We start from the raw sequence: 20,085 nt of genomic DNA on the forward strand, positions 1-20,085 counted from the left end.
GCCAAGCGAGGCTCAGAATTAATAGACAGTCTGGCTTTTTGTCTCTAGACCCCTTATGTGGTTCACAGATTTACTGATCCTTCTTCTTCATGGGGTATTAAGGCAGTTTGCATTACAGCTCCCTTCTGTATATCTCATTATCTTTACTAATCTATTCAAGACTTACTGATACAAGCTTTTTTTAAGCTTCTAAAATAAATACTGCTGCTGTAATTAAAGAGAGAACATACTCTCAATAGTGGATAGACTGAATGATTAACTACCCCAAAAATATCGTTTACATTTTACCACTACTATTAACTTAAAACAGAATTCTTAATATTGTAAGCATAATGATATTGTCGCATTGTGATATTTGGCCATAACTCCCTCCTCTGAGGGAGCTACCTTTGGAGAAGGGGGTTGTGGTCCAGACAGGGCCGGGTCATGGTTCATGTAGCATGCCAAAGTTTGTGCTATTGCCATTGAGAATGCATTGGGCGTTTAAGTTAAATAACTCAGAAACTACAAAACATTTAAAAGTAAAAAGTTCCAGCATGTGTCTCCACAGTAAGCTGAATTTTACAAAGTGTGAATGGAGTTTCTAGGAGAAAGTGATTTTTTTAAGTGCCACTATCTGCCTATAAATGTCGCAAACCTATTCATGGGGAACATTCACCAAAAGCAGCTGATCTACAAGCTCACAAGCTGTCATGATGTTGTGCAGCCTATATATTTTGGTTATTTGATTTTATATAGTGCTTAAATTAGTCCTTTAATGCAGACCGATACAAATAAGGCAACATAAAACCATAATAATTGAATACATCTGGAAAACATCATTGGTTTGTGATCAGTTTGACTGCTTAATGAACAGTAAAGACATCAGGATTAGGTTAAACCAGGCTGTTAGCCTGGTCCGGAGCAGGCTAAGTCCAAAGCATTAGTTTCCATGGTAACTTATGTAGCATCACTTTCATGAAACCGAATCAAGCCTCAACATATCCAGGTTAACTGGTTAAGTTAATCTGGCAAGATCAACCAGCTTTCATGAAACCGGTTAAGCACTGATCCAGGATATATTAAGCCAGGATATGTGTTAAAGCCCGGCTTAATCTCTAATCCAAGTTTCGTGAAATAGGCCCCTGGTTTCAAGTCCCGGCTAGGACATGAAGGTTATGGACTGCAGCTTAAAGAGCTGATGAACAATACAACTGTGGCAGCAAGAAATTAATGCAATAACTATTGACAGATCTATTCATGATCATCCAATACAGATCTATTCATGATCATCCAATACAGTAATGGGAAATTATTTAAGAAAGACCTGTCAAATATAAACAAGTTTATGCTGTACTGGAATACATAGTAGTGCATTAAAATTATACATCTGTGGATATCAGGTTGCATTGCTTGAGTGAATGTTTGTTCTACTTCTATGTGTTATTATACTGTCCAAATACTGAGACAAACTGTAGTTCTATTAACCCATTCTGACCTGAGATCAGATTCATACGAGGTTTCCGCCGGACACACACTGTGTCTGATGAACCCATTCTGACCTGAGATCAGATTCTAAAAATGTCAGTCGCTCTTCGATTTTTCAAAAATAGCAGACCTACAAGCTCGTATCGCGCCACTCGGTGGCGCGATATGAGCTTGTAGATCTGCTATTTTTAAATAGCTAAAGCATAACATGATGCCGACACCAAAATGGGTGCCCGGTCAGAATGGGTTAATATATTATTTATTTCCTATACCTTTAAATCAGCCTTTGATCGTAGCATAATACTATAAATGACACAGGCAGTAATACTGTACATGAGTGATGGTGTCTGGACTCCATTTACCTACACTAACATTATGGAAAGTTCTTGTTTATGAGCAATGCAACAATGGAAAATATTCTGCAAGAACCATCCTATTTAGAGGCGACTGACAGCACACAGCTGATGAGGTGAAGGGGTGAGGGTCAAACCGACAGTTGCCGTCAGATCCAGTTCATCCTCTGTTACCCCAGGTGGAGGAGTGAAACGAAAGCGCTGCAGGAGAGAGGTGAGGAAGAGGAAGACCTCCATCTTGGCCAGGCTCTCTCCTGGACATGCCCTACGACCTGAAAAAATAAGTTATTGCAACTGTTAGAACTGTGGTTGAACTGGGGTGCACCCATCAGGACGCAAGGAAGCTGTGTGCGGAAGTGTTTGTGTCGCCCCCCATTGGGCACAAGTGAAAGTACTTTTGGAGTTCTATTAGATGTTGGAGCTCTATTGAGGCCCTTGGCTTCAACATGCAATTGCAATGTGGGTATGATTGGATTTGGAAGTTAATATTCTTGTAAGAAATAGCCCTCACCGACACATTTAGGCAAATATAATATATAGGTAAAGGCTATGGAGTATCAAATCTGTGTTGGATGGCCATTTACATGATGCACAAGACCATTTGTATCCAAAATGGTGAAAAGAAAATAATCTCATTTTTGAAACAAATAGTGACATTTGTAGCATTTGTGGCACCCCCTAAGTGAACTCTATGATTCAAATTTGGGGTAGTTGCATGTATTTGTTTGTGCATTTTTCAGGAAACTCCTGCAATGATTGGAAGCCCAACATAGCGAAATTAGTCGGGGAGAAATGGGCATGGCCTATATGGAAAGTTGCCCCATCCAAGGAATTTGGGATTTCCTTCTCCTATGGTAACCTATGGTTCAGTAATAAGCAAAAACGTGAAGCCGGGGGGAGATAATTACAATATGCCTGGCAAAACTGCAACATTCACACTCAATACTGAAAAATACTAAGGCGTTTACCTGCAGAAAAGGTCATGAAGGCTTTTCTCTTGACAAACTGGCCCTCTTTATCCAGAAAGTTATTGGGGTTAAACGTGTGTGGACTTTCCCATTCAGTCTCATCATTCAGGACAGAAGTAAGTAGAGGAATCACAGGAGTTCCCTGTTCCCAAAGATAACAGGACTATTACATGATGACCCAAAACATTGACTCAACTTTCATGTTTTCAGATGGACATCATGCACAAATATATTATTATTATTATTATTATTATTTTTATTGTAATTTAAAAGTAATTTACCTTCTTGATGAAATAGCCCTGGAAGGTGACATCTTGGCTAGTGATGTGAGGAATTGACAAAGGAACAATGTTGGCTACTCTGTGGATCTCATGGATAACAGCATCAGTGTAGGGTAGGTTCTTCCTGTCCTCAACATGCACCTGACGACTTCCAGTCACCCTGCTAAGCTCTGCCTGAACCTCATCTGGGAAAATGGGAAAGGAATAAGCATTACAATAATTATACAGTCTCATAAGCACTTTAAATAGAATTTCACCAGAGAAAGCTATAGTAGAAAGCTACAGTATAGAGCTATAAAAGCTATAGTATTTGTCGGCTCATATCTGTCATCAGATGTGTCATAGTAATGTCATAGTCTACCTTGAATATGAGGGTACTTGGCCATCAACAGTAGACCCCATCTAATTGTATGTCCTGTAGTATCAGTTCCAGCTGCAAACAAATTCATCACACTGTAGACCAGGTTGTCATCATGATAATGTGAATCCATGATTCCAGAGTCCTAAAATCAACAGACAGGTGACAAAGTAAAATAAGTGTTGATGGGTACAATAGTAGCGTAAGAGCACTACTAGAATTTGTATTTACCTCCAAACCCTTCTTCCGCATCAGGAATGAATCTATAAAGCCTCTGAGCATTTGAGGGTTCAGAGTTTCCTTCATTCCCCTTATTAGTCTCCTTGTCTCCTCTCTGTTGTTTTCAATAATCTTCATCAGGAGCCTCCAGGTTTTCATCCAAGGGCCGAGCCAGGGAAAGACATTGTACACCTGTAATGCAAATAATGACATTTTAAAGTTAGGGTTACACCATGGTTTCCATGACATGACTAAATTAACACAGATTAAAGACTATAATAACAGATTGTACTACACCTGAATGGCAGCTGATCCTGTAAGACGTATAGCTTCATTGTCTCTGTCCACCATTGCTTGGAACACAGGATCAGTGTATTCAAACCTGTCTCCATAGACAATGGCTGATATAATATTGGACGCTGCATAAGTCACTGCCTGGGTTGAATCAAAGGCTTTGCCTGTGACAAACAGAATCCATATTAGGTCAAGTTTCATTTTTAAATGAACATTTATTTTTGGCATTATGACTTCCACTGTTCACAACATTTGGTTACCTTCATGTTTTTCAATTGTGTCAATCATGTAATGACATTCGTGTATGATGTTCTCTTCACTCATCCTCTTTCCCATGCCAAAGTCTCTCAGGTTAGTCAAGGCAAAGCGCCTCATCTCTTTCCAGGACTCACCATTGGAAAAAATTATACCTGTGCGTGCGTGTACACACACACACACACACACACACACACACACACACACACACACACACACACACACACACACACACACACACACACACACACACACACACACACACACACACACACACACACACACACACACACACACACACACACACACACACACACACACACACACACACACACACACACAAACATTAGCCTTGTCCAAGTCAGAAAAGATGTGACAAATGAACTGAGTTACACAAAACATACAGAACTTTACCATGCCCTTTATTGAAGTCATAGAATACAGGAGTGATCTCTCTGTCTCCAAACTCCTCAGCATAGTTGACCAGAGCCTGTTTTACTGTCTTGTATCCTGCCAGGACCACTACTTTCTTATGTCCAAGGTGGATTGTGAACACTGGTCCATATTTCTTGGCCAGCTACAGAGACAAAGTGTGAGATGTGTAAAATTATGCTCTACAGCAGTGGTTCCCAAACCTTTGAGCTGAAAATAGCAGATCTACAAGTTCAAAACCTGTCGCGATGCAATACTTTCCGAGCTTGTAGATCTGATATTTCCACAAGTTCTTCAACTTTCTTTCCTTTTTTTGCGAGTGAGAACTTCCTAATTGTTTTACTTTTTCAGAAATTCTCTGGAAACAGTGCTCAGAGTGCAATATGTTTTAAGACACTCATTTGATAATGTTCACTTACAGTGAGTGAATATAATTTCATTTACAGGTGTTTTTGCTTGTCACAGACGGTATGAAACAAAGGAACACATACATTATGGTTAACACAATCTTACATGACAAAGGGAGGTGTGTATACTACTGAGATCCAGCTGCAGTAGGTTTCCAAGCAGAGGCAGAGGCCTGGGTCCTGGAGGTTCCTTCCTTTGTTCCTGGCTGCTGGAGGAGAGGAGGTAGAGAACAAACAGGAAAATAACAGCTCCCAGCAGCATGATTGAACTGGCAGACTGTAAAAGATGATCTTCTAAAAAACGCATTGTATTCAAACTCTCAACTTGCGTCCCTGAAGTGAGCTGGCAAATCGTGCTTCCCCTGAATTCTAAAGTAACTCTCTTTGTTTGTGGCAACTGGTGCAACTGTTGCAACTGGTGCATTATGCCGAAGGCATGCTGGAGGTATGCAGGAATGCAGCTGGAGGTAATAACTTTAATTTTGGGTGCGTTTCATTTTGGAGTACTGGGTGTCCAGGGGCCTGTTTCACGAAACTTGGATTAACTAATTCCAGGATTTAGGCCAAAACCAGGCTTTTTCAATCCTGGTCTTTACAGCCTGGTTTATTCCGTTCCACTAAAGCCAAGCGAGGCTCAGAATTGGCGGATTTGGCGAGCCGGATCAGCAAGCCTGGCTGAATAGATAGCCTGGCTTTTTGTCTCTATCCACACTTTTCCTGGGCTGTGTGTGCTCCAGTTCCTGTTGATTTCATTGGATATCATTGGTCATCTGACCAGTTTCATTGGCTTTCATTGGATCAAATCGACAGGAACTGTAGCACACACAGCCCAGGAAAAGTGTGGATAGACCCCTTCTGTGGAACACAGATTTACTGATCCTTCTTCTTCATGGGGTATTATGGCAGTTTGCATCCTTAATAGTTGCATTACTGCCCCCTTCTGTATATCTCAGTATCTTTACTAATCTATTCAAGACTTACTGATACAAGGACTTAAGCTTCTAAAATAAATACTGCTGCTGTAATTAAAGAGAGAACATACTCTCAATAGTGGATAGACTGAATGATTAACTACCCCAAAAATATAGTTTACATTTTACCACTCTTATTAACTTAAAACAGAATTATTAATATTGTAAGCATAATGATATTGTCACATTGTGATATTTGGCCATAACTCCGTCCTCCGAGGGAGCTACCTTTGGGGAAGGGGGTTGTTGTCCAGACAGGGGCCAGACTGGTGAACTGTGGGTCATGGGTTCAATAGTGGGTGAAACGTTACAATGGTAATATGTTGTAAAACAATTAGTAATGGTAATATTTAGTGGTTTTCACTGTTACAAAAAAATAAATATATATAATTAATAATTCTTCTTAACCGTGCACTTGCACGACAGCAAACCTATTCTGGGGAACATTCACCAAAAGCAGCTGATCTACAAGCTCACAAGCTGTCATGATGTTGTGCAGCCTATATATTTTGATTATTTGATTTTATATAGTGCTTAAATTAGTCCTTTAATGCAGACCGATACAAATAAGGCAACATAAACCCATAATAATTGAATAAGTCTGGAAAACATAATTGGTTTGTGATCAGTTTGACTGCTTAAGTTAAATAACTCAGAAACTACAAAACATTTCAAAGTAAAAAGTTCCAGAATCTGTCTCCACAGTAAGCTGAATTTTACAAAGTGTGAATGGTGTTTCTAGGTGAAAGTGATTTTTTGACATGCCACTATCTGCCTATAAATGTCTCAAATCTGAAAGCACTATATTTCTAAAACTATGAAACATTTCAAAGATTCCTTTTCAGGCAAACATGTCCACCGTAAGATGAACCTAAATAGGTTTGAATGGGGTTTCTAGGTGTAAGTATGTAGGACTAGTAGCATGCCAAAGTTTGTGCTATTGCCATTGAGAATGTATTGGGCTTTTAATGAACAGTAAAGACATCAGGATTAGGTTAAACCTGGCTGTTCGCCTGGTCCGGAGCAGGCTAAGTCCAAAGCATTAGTTTCCATGGTAACTAATGTAGCATCACTTTCATGAAACCGAATCAGGCCTCAACATATCCAGGTTAACTGGTTAAATTAATCTGGTTAATCGCTGATCCAGGATATATTAAAACAGGATATGTGTTAAATCCCGGCTTAATCTCTAATCCAAGTTTCGTGAAACAGGCCCCAGGCTGGAGACCTGAAGCGCTGACCGGCTTATGGTGTTCAAGAAGTTCTGCCAAATAAAAGGGGGCCAGCCCATTGAGGGATTTAAAAGCAATTATCAAAAATGTAAAATCAATCCTAAATTTGACAGGGAGCCCGTGGAGTGAGGCCAAGATAGGGGCCAAGATAGGTTGTGCTTTTTTGTGCCTGTGAGGAGGCACGCGGCAGCATTTTGTACTAACTGCAGTCGTATAGTATAAACTTTAGAAAGCATTACAATAATCCAATCTAGAGGAAATAAAAGCGTGAATTAGTGTTTCAAGTTGCTTCGGGGGAAGATATGGTTTTACTTTAGCAATCAAATGCAGCTGGAAGAAACTGGTTTTGATGACAGAGGATATTTGCTTGTCAAATTTAAATGAGCTGCCGATAATTATGCCAAGGTTTTTAACATGGTGACGGATGTTGGGCGTGAAAGTGCCAAAAGTATGGGGAGGGATAGGCGTGTCATGGCCAAAGATAATTATTTTGGTTTTGTTGTCATTTAAGTGAAGAAAGTTTGTGGCCATCCAGATTTTTATGAGCAGACGTAGAATATGCACATCGACAGGCTGGCCTGGGCTAAAAGAAACTTCAGTAGATAGGATGGAGCAATCGTGGTCCACCATATCTGGCTGATACGTGTTGGCGCCTAGGTTCTGATATCACCGACAGTCTGTCTGTCTGCCTGCCTGGTGTCTGTCTGTCTGTCTGCCTGCCTGCCTGCCTGCCTGGTGCCTGTCTGTCTGTCTGTCTGCCTGCCTGCCTGGTGTCTGTCTGTCTGTCTGTCTGTCTGTCTGCCTGCCTATCAAATAATTAAATATGTATTAATTCAATACAGCTATCTTTTTAAATATAATATACAATAATGATACAGTCTAAAATGTAGCTATTGTGTCCATACACAATATAGGCTATGAAAGAACATCATAAAATAAAAGTTTTTAAGTTTGCCATGAGTGGGATCCGAACCAGGTGCCACACGCAGCAATAAATCAAGAGGCATTTGCACAGACCCCTAGACTAAGAAAGCCACGACTTACCTTAAAGAAACGTTCCACTGGGAGGCGGTCTTTTGCAACGAGAGCAGAAAATAATAATATGAAGAAAGATAACGATATGATATCACATTAAATATCTCGAATTAGGTATACCTTACCTGCGGGGGGATTTCATTCACCCAGAGCCTATATATATTTAATAATATATTAATTCATATTAGATGCATGCATACAGACAACGACGTAAATCAGCGCTCATTATGCATTTCCAGAAAGTATATGGAAGGCATCAAATTAATTCTCACTCGGGAAATAATCAAAACAGGATTTACAGCAGGAACTATTAAGTTAGCTATAATAATAATAATTCATATTCGTAGCACAGCCAGTGGTCACGTGACTTGACACATTTACCCCCGCATGCACACACGCACCTCCCCTCCCGTATCGGACTATTGTCCCGTCTAACCTCCTAGGGTGTCTAACCTTAGGGTAACCTGTCTAACCTATGGTTTGTCGGACTATTGCAGGAACTTCTGTCTGTCTAATGTCGTGTCGAACTGTAAAAAAGTAAAAAGACGGTATTGCAGACAATAGTACGAAACTGTCGGACCATTGTCCTGTCGGCTAAAAGAGTGTCGGAAAAAAGACATGCACCCGTTTCCCATTGAACGTTGCCCAGAAAAACAGTAAACAGTGAGCCATTCTAAACAACGAACGATCTCCCGCCATCAACTCAGGGATGACTGCGCCTAGGGTGGTCAGACGTCCGGTTTCACGCCGGACAGTCCGGTTTTAGACCCACCTGTCCTCCTCCCACCTCAACCTCTGGCCGGACACATAATTGTCCGGTTTTTTGTGATATACAGTCAGTGCTTGTGTCATTTACTGTCATAGTCTGTCATTTACGTCGTCTGCCTGGGTATTAAAATCTCCGCAGCGCTGCTCAGCTCCGCCTCCGCAGCGAGCCGGCCACACTGTCTTAAAAAGAGAGAGGCTAGTGCAGACGTTCAGAGTGTTGCCATGTCCGCTTAATTATAAGCGACTTTGGGCTTGTTTTATATAATAGGCTACTAAGCCTAGTCAGGCTTCTTTTGGGCTTGTTTTCATAGACATGGTTGCTTGGATCTCTTCCAAAACCTGGCAACACTGCCAGTGGGATGGTCGGTATGTTTGTTGTGCTCTCACAATCACTTTAGTATAGTTAATGCAGAGATAAACAAACCAAATATGCCGAAATGAAAAACTACATTTAATGAGCAATGGAGCAAGGAACTCGACATCATAAAGAAAGGGAGGCTGTGTGAACATATAGGCTACTGTCATCATTCTATGTCCCACACCGATGACCATAAAACTGTATAAAAAAACCCACAAGAAAGAGATTAAACATAAAACATATCTAAACATGAAATAAAATAAATTGATTATAAAATGAATGGCCTTTGTGGTACCCTATAATTTAAAAGGGTTAATTTAATTAGCAAATATATGTTCTCTGTGAACATAATGCTGGAGATGATGGTGGTGAAAATCAGGTGCAATAGTAGTAGTAATAATATTAATATATGGGGGGGGGGGGGGGGGATCTGGGAGGGGGGGGGGGGGGGGTCGGGGGAGCGAGCCCCGCAAAAGTGTCCTCCTTTCTGAGGTCTTGCAGGTGGCCACCCTAACTGCGCCGGAGGCATAGAACAGCCGCTGCAAAACCACATCCCGCTGTCACTTCTACTGACTACGCTGTCTTTTGAAGAGGAGCCGTTGTCCATGAGCGGAGAGGGTTACTGTGGGTGAGCGGAGTACGGAGGCTAGCTGCGGAGCTAACGCACACACACACACACACACGCACGGCAGAGTGCACTCGCGCACACACACATCCATACACAAGTGCCAGGACGCTGTTTTATTTTCTTTCTTTTTGGTGTGGGTCCTAGACCTAGAGTGGTGCACGGCACCAGTTATTTTAGTTTCTGGGTAAAACCTGAAGGGGATTCAAATATGGTGCTGTGACATTAACTGAACAATCCGATCATTTACATTAACATTTACAATCTATATTAACAAGTGAGAACTTGTACCCAAAGCCACAACAGCTATGTCACTATTGCAACACCCACAACACCATCTTACACACTACACCCACACACACTCACACGGCAGTGACGTCACACACTTACCTTCGCAGTGTTCGGGACCTATCTCCTCCTATCGCGCCAAACGCCAAAACTCAACATCACCCGCCAAACACTGGCACTGGCACTGCCACCAAAAATGCCTCCCTTCCACACTCATGCATTTGCAATGCAATGCATTTGTTTACTACAAACATTATTGCCCGAAGCACCCACACCCCCGGAACACTGTTGCCCTTTCACCACGCTAAATCCACCAGGTCTATGCAAGTGAGCACAAATTTAAAAAAAAAATCATTCACAAGCCCACAAATGCCATTCAACACACACTACGACTCGCTTACAATTCGCAAACCTGGCAACACTGCCCTGTCTTCTAATAGGCCGACACTAGCTCTCAGAATCTGATTCTGATCTCCCGCAGGAGAAGAGAAACAAGGAAGGAGAGGAACTGTAGCCTCACGATTTTGCTTATTCCTAAATCTCTGTATTTAAAATATAACTCACTCAGCGAATCTCTTAGTTACATCAACATTGTACTTTGTCAGTAGTTTGTTTGTGCCTAAATATTACGATTACACGGATCGCTTTGGCTATTTTCGCCTGCCAGCCAACTGCCGAGTACACACGCCTGCACACACACGCACACGCATGCCTGGCTTGCACACACACACACCTGGAAGCCACGATCTCTCTCTCTCTCGCCACGCCTCTCTCTCTCTCTCTCTCGCCACGCCACACACACACACACACACACACACACACACAAACACACACACACACACACAGGCTATACATGGCGGCGCCGCGGCAGCGAGACAGGACGTTATAATCTTGAGTTTCATTAAATAACTGTCTTTCTCCGCACGTGCGCACACAACATTATTCAAGTGAAATGCGTAACGGCAATATTGGGCTAATATAGGCTACCAATACAGGACGTTATAATCTTCACTTTCATTAAATAACTCTGTCTTTCTCCGCACGCGCACGTGCGCACACAACATTGTTCAAGTGAAATGCATAACGCCAATATTGGGCTAATATAGGCTACCAATATGTGGGTAGCCTACAGGGATTTACCCACGGAATGAATATATATATATATATATATATATATATATATATATATATATATATATATATAATAATAATAAAACTTTATTTGTATAGCACCTTTCATGACATGAAATGCAGCTCAAGTGCTTTACAGAACAATGGAGAATAAAAGAAAAGCAAGGCAACGACATTAAAAAACAAGCAGTAATGCAGTACAGTGAGGACATAAAAAATAAAAGATAAATTAAAAGCAATGTTGTAGAAGTGGGTCTTGAGCTGAGCTTTAAAAATGTCTACAGAGGCTGCCTGACGAAGGTACAGTGGGAGCTTGTTAGAAGCAAAAAGCTGCTTCCCCGTATTTTTTAGTTGCCATTTTTTTAGGCAAAGCGAGCAGGCCAGCAGTGGAAGACCTTAGGGGGCGGTTTGGGACATATTTAGGCAGGCAGTCACGTAGGTAGGAAGGTGCGAGACCATTGAGAGCTTTATAGACAAGTAAAATAATTTTAAAATCAATCCTAAAAACAACCGGAAGCCAGTGCAGTGATGCCAAAACTGGAGTAATATGTTCTCTCATCTTAGTTCTAGTTAAAACTCTGGCTGCTGCATTTTGGACAAGTTGTAATCTGTCAGCTGTCAGTCCTGAAAAAAAGTGCATTGCAGTAATCAAGCCGAGAAAAAACAAAGGCGTGGATTAGCGTTTTTGCATCGTCCAAGGACACATAGGCTCTGATTCGTGCAATATTTCTAAGGTGAAAAAAGGCAATCTTGGTAACATGATTAATGTGTGAATTAAAATTAAATTCAGAATCAATAATAACCCCCAGGTTCTTTACTGTACTGTTACTTTCTACAGTCAGGTTGCCAAGTCTGCTTAATATTGATTCTTTCTGTTCACTAGAACCGATTATAAGAACTTCTGTCTTATCCTCATTTAGCTTGAGAAAGTTCTCATTCATCCAACATTTGATGCTAGACAGACAGGTAACCAGCGGGTCTAAAGCACAGGGATCATCTGGAGCCACAGAAAGATATAGTTGGGTATCATCAGCATAGAAATTGACTCCGTGATTGGCAATGAGTTCGCCCAATGGCAGTATGTACAAGGAGAAAAGCAGAGGGCCAAGAATCGAGCCCTGTGGAATACAGAACTGATGTCGTGTTTGTCTGAGTCAAACTCGGCTATAGACAAAGTAACTTCTATTTGATAGGTAGGAGGAAAACCAGGACAGGGCCGTACCAGACAGGCCTATCCAGTGCTCCAGACGCTGTGTCCTGTCCCCTTCACACGCCTTGCATGAATCGACAGGCAGATAAACTCCATCTCCAATAATCACACCAACAAAGCCGTTCCATTTGTCTTTACTGTAATCACTGGCAGTAGGGTAAAACTGACAGAAAGAAAAACATACATACAATCATAATGAGTACAAATCACATGAATGCAAGTACAATGTAAATACGATGGGTATGAGTAAATTATAAAACAATATAAAAGTTACACAAAACTTGTACAAATGTATCTTAATTGTAAGAACATGTATAAAATATAACATAAAAGTATTTGCACTCTTACCAACGATGCTATCAAAGACCTAAACGTCAAATGAAGAGAGCAGAAACAGCATGTCCTTCTCTGAGCTTGGTATATGTAGAAACGATCAGCTCTGCAGTCTGCACTAATTACACTGAACTGCTGTCACTAAGAGCACTAACTAGACACACCTGTTGAAGTGCTTTGATCCTAATGATCAGAATGTCATGGTGACATTTAACAATTAAGACATGACTTAAATGCAGTTACACAAATCAAGACACAGGCGTGCTAAATAACAAAATACAATACTGCCTGACTGAAGGCAGCACACGCTGTATTAAAATTGAATGATCAATCGTGTCAAATGCAGCCGTTAGATCTAGAAGTAAGAGAACGGATACATGTTTCTTGTCAGCAGACACCCTAAGATCATTCATTACTTTTACAAGTGCTGTTTCTGTACTGTGACCTTTCCTAAAGCCAGATTGGAATTTGTTGTGCACATTATTGTTCTGTAGAAACACATCCAATTGATGAAAGATGCATTTTTCTAAAACCTTGCCCAGGAAGGGTAGATTTGAAATAGAGATGCAACCGATCCGATATTATATCGGTATCGGCCTCCGATCCAGCTTAATTAATGTATCGGAGATCGGATTTGATACACCGATACACGCTCCGATACAGGAGGGGGACACGTGTTTAATGTTTACAGTCCGTCTTGCACAGACAGTGCAGTGAGCGAATCCAACCTCCAGTATGTACAGACTGCAAACAGAGACTATAGAAAAAAGCCCCACTAAGGTGCAATATGCAAGAGAATGGAATCACTTTAATACAGACTTAACAGTAATACAAGTATAACGTTTACCCGTCATCGCACGGATGATGACGGATCAGTCAAATCACTGCATGCGCAGTTCAGTTGTGTGGTGGAGCCTATCCTCTAGCTGCGTTCTGACATTGTTGATGAGACTGCTCTTGTAATCCATTCTTCTGCTATATATACACACGTGCTGTTTAGCGCTATGTGATTCAATCTTTGTAACTTTATTATTGCCATTGAAAAAAATGCTGCTGTGACGACGCTGCTGTGACGATGACGATGATGATGATGAAGAATAAGCGCGTCGTCGTCGCGGTAAAATCCGTCTTTATATAATTGGCTCAGTTATCAAACCATGACATTGTTGTCAGAAGCTTAAACACTGATTCAGATTGTAAGTGTAGTGCAATTCTTAAGACAGACAAGAGTTTGCAAACTAAAGTAGCAACACAACACCAGCTAGCACCATAACAAACGTCCTGAGGTATTTTTTTTCTCCACGAGTTCTGTCGGTAAGGCTCAGGGCTTTTGTCACATGAAAGCGCAGCTGATTCCCGGCATCGCATTAGGGGTAAAAAGGTACCACGTGTATATAGCAATAATACTAATTACTATTATTATTATTATTAATAATAAACCATATAATGAATTAACAGGTTACATGCAGGCATCACTTTAGGGGTAAAAATGTACCTTTGCACATAATAATAATCCATAGTATTAATTAACAGGTTGCCATTCCCTTAAGGTTTACAGGTTAAACAGTTCATATTCTTATTTTTACAGGTTAAACACTTAACCATAAACATCCCCTCTTTGAATTTTTTTGTATTCATTTGTTTTGCTATGTAGCCTACAGCAAATATCGGATCGGCAAATATCGGATATCGGGAAATTTCAAAATTAATATATCGGATCGGATCGGAATTGAAAAATCTGTATCGTTGCATCTTGGGTCGATAGTTACCCAAAACAGAGGGATCAAGATTGTGTTTCTTGAGAAGGGGCTTAACTACAGCAGTCTTCAGTGAGTCTGGGAAGACGCCTGATTGTAGCGAGCTGTTTACAAATTTTAGGATATCTCCAATCACACTGTCTAAGACCTCTTTGAGAAAGGTGGTGGGAATTGTATCCAATGAACAGGAGGATGATATCATTTGTGATATGGTTTTGCGGAGTTCGTCTTCATCAATTGCGCAGAACGATAATAGGCTCCCCCTGGAGAGATCTATCCTGGGACCATTAGCTGCTGTTTAAAGGTTTGCGCTAGCAGCAGCACCATTCATAATATCAGCTCTAATGTTAAAAGGGTCATGTAAAATTACACATGATAACTCACACAGGGGAAAAGCCCTTTACGTGTACAGTTTGTGGCAAGGGCTGTAGTCATAATGGGGATTTAAACGTACACATGAGGACTCATACAGGGGAAAAACCCTTTACGTGTACAGTTTGTGGCAAGGGCTGTAGCCAAACGGCTGATCTACAAAGACACATGATGAGTCATACAGGGGAAAAGCCCTTTACGTGTACAGTTTGTGGCAAGGGGTGTACTCATAATGGGGAACTAAAAGCACACATGAGGACTCATACAGGGGAAAAACCATTTGAGTGTAAAGTTTGTGAAAAAGGCTTTAGTCGAATTGGTAGTCTAAATACACACATGAAGACACATACATCAGAAAAATCTGTTAGTTAAATGATGTGTCTTTCCTTTTTCTTCAAAGAAGACATTAGAGTTTGCTGATACTGATATAACAATATGAGAATCAGTGTTTGTCCACACATATTAGCATAGTGTATTTTGATCACTTAGTTTTATCATTTGTTTAGATTCTCGGTAGTATTTTGTCTTCATAGAATGCATTGTAAAAGACAATATTTACTCTGTCATACCTGTAAAAACACTGTCTGTAATGTATTTCTTTCTTTTTCAAATAAAGGTTTGACAGCTACATATCCTTTATGTGTGTTCATTACAGAAAGCTCATCCACATGTGTTTCACCTCCTTTAAGTATGGACGTCTTGTGCTGTGAACAATAGTGACAAGAACGGTATTGTCACATTAAACAGTATTGCTACATTAAATATACCCCAGGGAACCGTTCTGTCACCCTTCCTATTTACCATCTTCATCTTCATCTTCTGACTTCAGCTACAACTCCGGAACATGCCATCTCCAGACATTCTCTGACGATAACGATATGGTTATAATACACAAAAGCATGCAGGCACAGTAAAGTTGGAACAAGAGTCAATATGCACTAACCCCAATTACCAGCCTACGCCTGTGACAAACCTCCTGTAGGACTATGGCACAATAAAGGCCTCTACATAGTGTTTTGATCCTTGCGTGGGGGAGTCAAACGGACAAAAACACTCAAGGTTATTTTAGACATGCATAGTCCTTGCGTTTCTTACATTTTTCCTGATGAGACCATATGGAGGTGAGACTGCATTGCATCTGTTGAATCTATTTGTGTATTTCATTGATTGAATGAATACAGCCAAATACTTAGTCTAAAATGATACCCCCGACAAAGTCCTTGCGTTCTTATATCCATTCGGGTCCTGGGTATTCAAATCATAATAATGACATGAAAAATAACAACTTTCCAATCATCACAAAAAGATAATAGTCCCTTTGGCCTGCTGAAAGGCATGTGTTTAATGCAAGTCGCTCTGGATTAAGAGCGTCTGCTAAATGCCTAAATTGTAAATTGTATGTGTTGTTAGGCAATAGCAATATTTCCGCTGATATATAATCTGTATGTTTTCGTTGTTTTACAAGGAGGAATCTGACAGGTGATGAGCGCATCTACAACTACAGGCTGTCAAGAGCACGTCGGGTGATCGAGAATGCTTTTGGTATACCTGCTGCACGGTGGATAATTTCCGGGGGTCCCATGGAGTGCACCATTGAAATGAGTCTCATGACGCCTAGAAAATAAATCCTCAATCATCTACGTGGGTGACTTGCAGTTGTTGAAAACAAAATGTATTACTTTTAACTGAATTCCCTTTTGTCAGACTGAAATTCTCTGACAATGTATGTGTGCCTCATGAGGCTTACAGTATATGAGTAGTAAACGTGACATTTTTGGGTTCTCACATACAGTATACTGTATGAAATGGATATACATTTAACCCATTCCAGACGGGAACCCCTTTGTGTTTTAAGCATTACGTTATACTTTAGCTAGTGAAAAATAGCAGATCTGCAAGCTCTTAGTGCAGCACTGAAATAGTTTGAGAACCACTGATATAGAAACATAGGTTTAAATGGGGTAATAAAGTACACTATGAATAAAATAGACATTTGATTCCACACAAGAAGTAGGGGAGAGCCAGGTCGGTTGGCGTGCATTTTACTAATTCCCTCCCTGCACAGATATTAATTAATTTCAAGTAACCAAACTTTTTTGTGAACAAGATACACTTGTCCTCTCCCATTACCCCGAGTGTTTTTTTTTTTTTTGGTGTAACGAGTCGGACGCTATCGGCAAGCAAAGTGATCTCGCGCTCACTTCCGCACAGCGCTATTGACAGGACGAAAGCTGCGTAGCAGCAGGGCGAAAGGCGCTCTCACATAAATCGTCCTAAATAAAGCTATTAAGTCATGTTTCTGGCATCTAACGCTCAGTTATGCTTCAATACAATCCTTCTACAAAATGTCCACTTCTGATTGTCAAACAAATTTCTAAAATTATTCCTAATCCTTACCTTTTGAGTAGGGTTTCACATTATGTCCATTCCATGTCCAAAACAGGCTGGAGCTAAATTGGTTGATTAGTCTAAATGTCAGCTGCAGCCTATGCCAGTGGTTCTCAACTATGTCAGCGGCTCTCAACATGTGGTCCGGGGACCACAAGGGCCATTGGGGGGGCTCTAGGGGGTCCCCCAGCAAATTAAAACATGTCAGAATATCTAGTCTAAATGAACAATTAGGCTAGCTAGACCATTTAGAATAGATTAAGAGTGACTTCTGATCCTAATTCTCCTACCAACAATATGTTTAGGCTATAGATAGAATTAATGAAATAGAATGGACATGTTCACTTCATTTTATTCCCTTCGGTCAGCTGTTTAGAACACCTTAAAACATGGTACTGAACAGGCTAAATGGTGCAACTGCAAACATTTAATAGTGCATTATTCAAAGTGCTTTAAAAGGAGTGTTCACAAGTGCATTCAAGGGGGTCCGCAGTTCCAGGGGATCTGCACCTAAATGATGGTTTGAAACCCGTATGGGTCTGTAACCCTGAGTGTAAATGGAACCAAATGTGTAACAGTCCATTTGGTTCCATGTGTAGGCTACACTCAGTTAAATCAGCATTCATTTTACAATATATATTGGGGGTCCTGGAGGTAGAAATGTCATTAAATGAGGGTCCATAGACCCTGGTTTGGACCCTTATGGGTCTGTAACTAGAGTGTATAGCCTACAAATTGAACAAAATGGACCTGTTACACATTTGGTTCCATTTGTAGGCTACACTCTCAGAGTAAAATCAGGCCTATTAAAAAAATATATATATCCCAATAGGCTATAACACTTTGCATTGGCCTATAAAAACCACAACAGTAGGCTAGCCTAGGAAACATTAGGCCTATAGGCTACACAATACACATTGTAAACAAACACTGTAAACGTTTCATATAAAAAGTGCAACTGCAAACATTAAATGCCATTTAAAATATAAACCTCAAAATCTTGCAAATAGGCCTAGACTATTAACTGCAACACAAAATCAAACACAAATAGGCTACAACCCTACACCAAGCCCCATAGATTGATTGAAATAAGAATGATCGATTAGACTGATTGAAAGAACAAATATTCAAATAGCCTATAAAACAAAAACACAGGGGAGAAACAGATTAGTGTGTGTGTGTGTGTGTGTGTGTGTGTGTGTGTGTGTGGGGGGGGGGGGCGTGCATAGCAGCTCAATTGAAGTCCTCACAGACGTGGCAGACATAAGTCTGCTCTGTATCTGTGCACTCCTCGTGTGCCCAGACGCCACAGACGTCGCACGTTATCCAAAGCCCTGGCCTACTATTGAAGTCAGTTTCCCCACACACAATGCACTCCGTGTTATCATCATCAATGGCAGGCACCACAGGCGTGTTGTTGGTCTTAGACTTGGCCTTTTTGCCAGCAGACCTTGTTGGAGCCTTAGACCCAGCAGACTGGCCAGCAGACGTTGTAGGAGCCTGCTTAGAAGACACAGCAGCCTGGCCAGCAGATCTTTTAGGAGCCTTGGAAGGCTTGGAAGGAAACAGCTTTTTCTTCTTTGCCATCGAGACCCTTTTCTCCTCTTCCAATGCTGCTTTCACAGGGGTGTCTGTGAGGATGGCGGTGGTCCTCTTTTGGTGGAGCCAATTGGTAAGTGTTTTATGTTTGAGTAATGTCACAGTATTTTAGTTCAGTTGGAGTCAGACATTGATCAAAGCAACACACCTGGTAAATGGTAGATGCACATTGTTTTCCCAGGGTTTTGCATTATCCACTGGTCCATCGCAGAATTGATGTACCTCTTCAGCGGGCCGTACACACTGCGGTCCAGAGGCTGGAGCTTGTGGGAGCAGTGGGGAGGGAAGGACAGCAGCACAACTCCATTTTCCCTGCAGTAATCGATGCCTTCCAGGGAGAGGTGAGACACATGGTTGTCAAGCAGCAGAAGGACTTTAGCTTCCTTTGTAGCTCTGCTGTGACGCACAAAGTGCTTTAAGAAAACTAAGAAGTCTTTCTCCTGCATCCATCCAGAACCATCACCATCCAACCATCCAGCTGTTCCAATGCAGCCTGGGGGCCCTCCCGCACAAAGTGGTCCTTAAAGTTCTTCCTGGGGAAGATGAACTGTGGTGGAATGCTGTTGAGATGAGATTAAATTTATTGTCCATGTACAGTACAAGTACAGCACAGCGGAAAGTATTTTCACATCTCACCAACCTGTTTCTTTGTGCACTGACGGCGAACGCCATGGTGACCAAGGTCCCCCTCTCTGCGGACGTCATGGCGCCAACCTGCTTTCTGCCTCGGCAGGCGATGACTTTGTCCGGAACTTGGACAGTAACGGTGCTCGTGTGTGTGTCCATGGTGCTCCATGTTCCAGATGTCCTTCGCTTGGAAGCGGTGACGTGTGATGACTTGGGACAGGTTCTGGAAGAAATTCCCCACAATGACTGGGTGGTTTCAAGAGCTGGTCGCTCTTGAAAGGCTGGTGGCCTGAGGACGGCGAAGTGACAAGACAGGGTTTCGCTCCAGGAAGCTTGTTAGCCAGCCCTTCCCAGCCA

At 41.3% G+C, this 20,085-nt stretch overlaps 1 protein-coding gene across 1 annotated transcript; it reads right to left on the reverse strand.

Annotated features, from left to right (window-relative positions):
• Positions 1 to 1,904: 1,904 nt before the first annotated feature.
• LOC310856761 (cytochrome P450 2K1-like) lies at positions 1,905 to 19,806 on the reverse strand (the record flags this gene model as incomplete). Its single annotated transcript, XM_083762236.1, has 13 exons — positions 1,905 to 2,092; positions 2,789 to 2,930; positions 3,070 to 3,254; positions 3,431 to 3,572; positions 3,659 to 3,838; positions 3,944 to 4,104; positions 4,201 to 4,350; positions 4,610 to 4,772; positions 5,141 to 5,311; positions 18,907 to 19,153; positions 19,324 to 19,429; positions 19,573 to 19,648; positions 19,738 to 19,806. 13 exons carry the CDS (start codon positions 19,804 to 19,806, stop codon positions 1,905 to 1,907), a joined length of 1,980 nt encoding a protein of 659 aa, XP_083618362.1.
• Between the last annotated feature and the right edge of the window lie 279 nt (positions 19,807 to 20,085).

This window comes from Protomyctophum parallelum (genome assembly GCF_964188405.1).
Source record: "Protomyctophum parallelum genome assembly, chromosome: 3".
NCBI classification, from domain to species: Eukaryota; Metazoa; Chordata; class Actinopteri; order Myctophiformes; family Myctophidae; genus Protomyctophum; species Protomyctophum parallelum.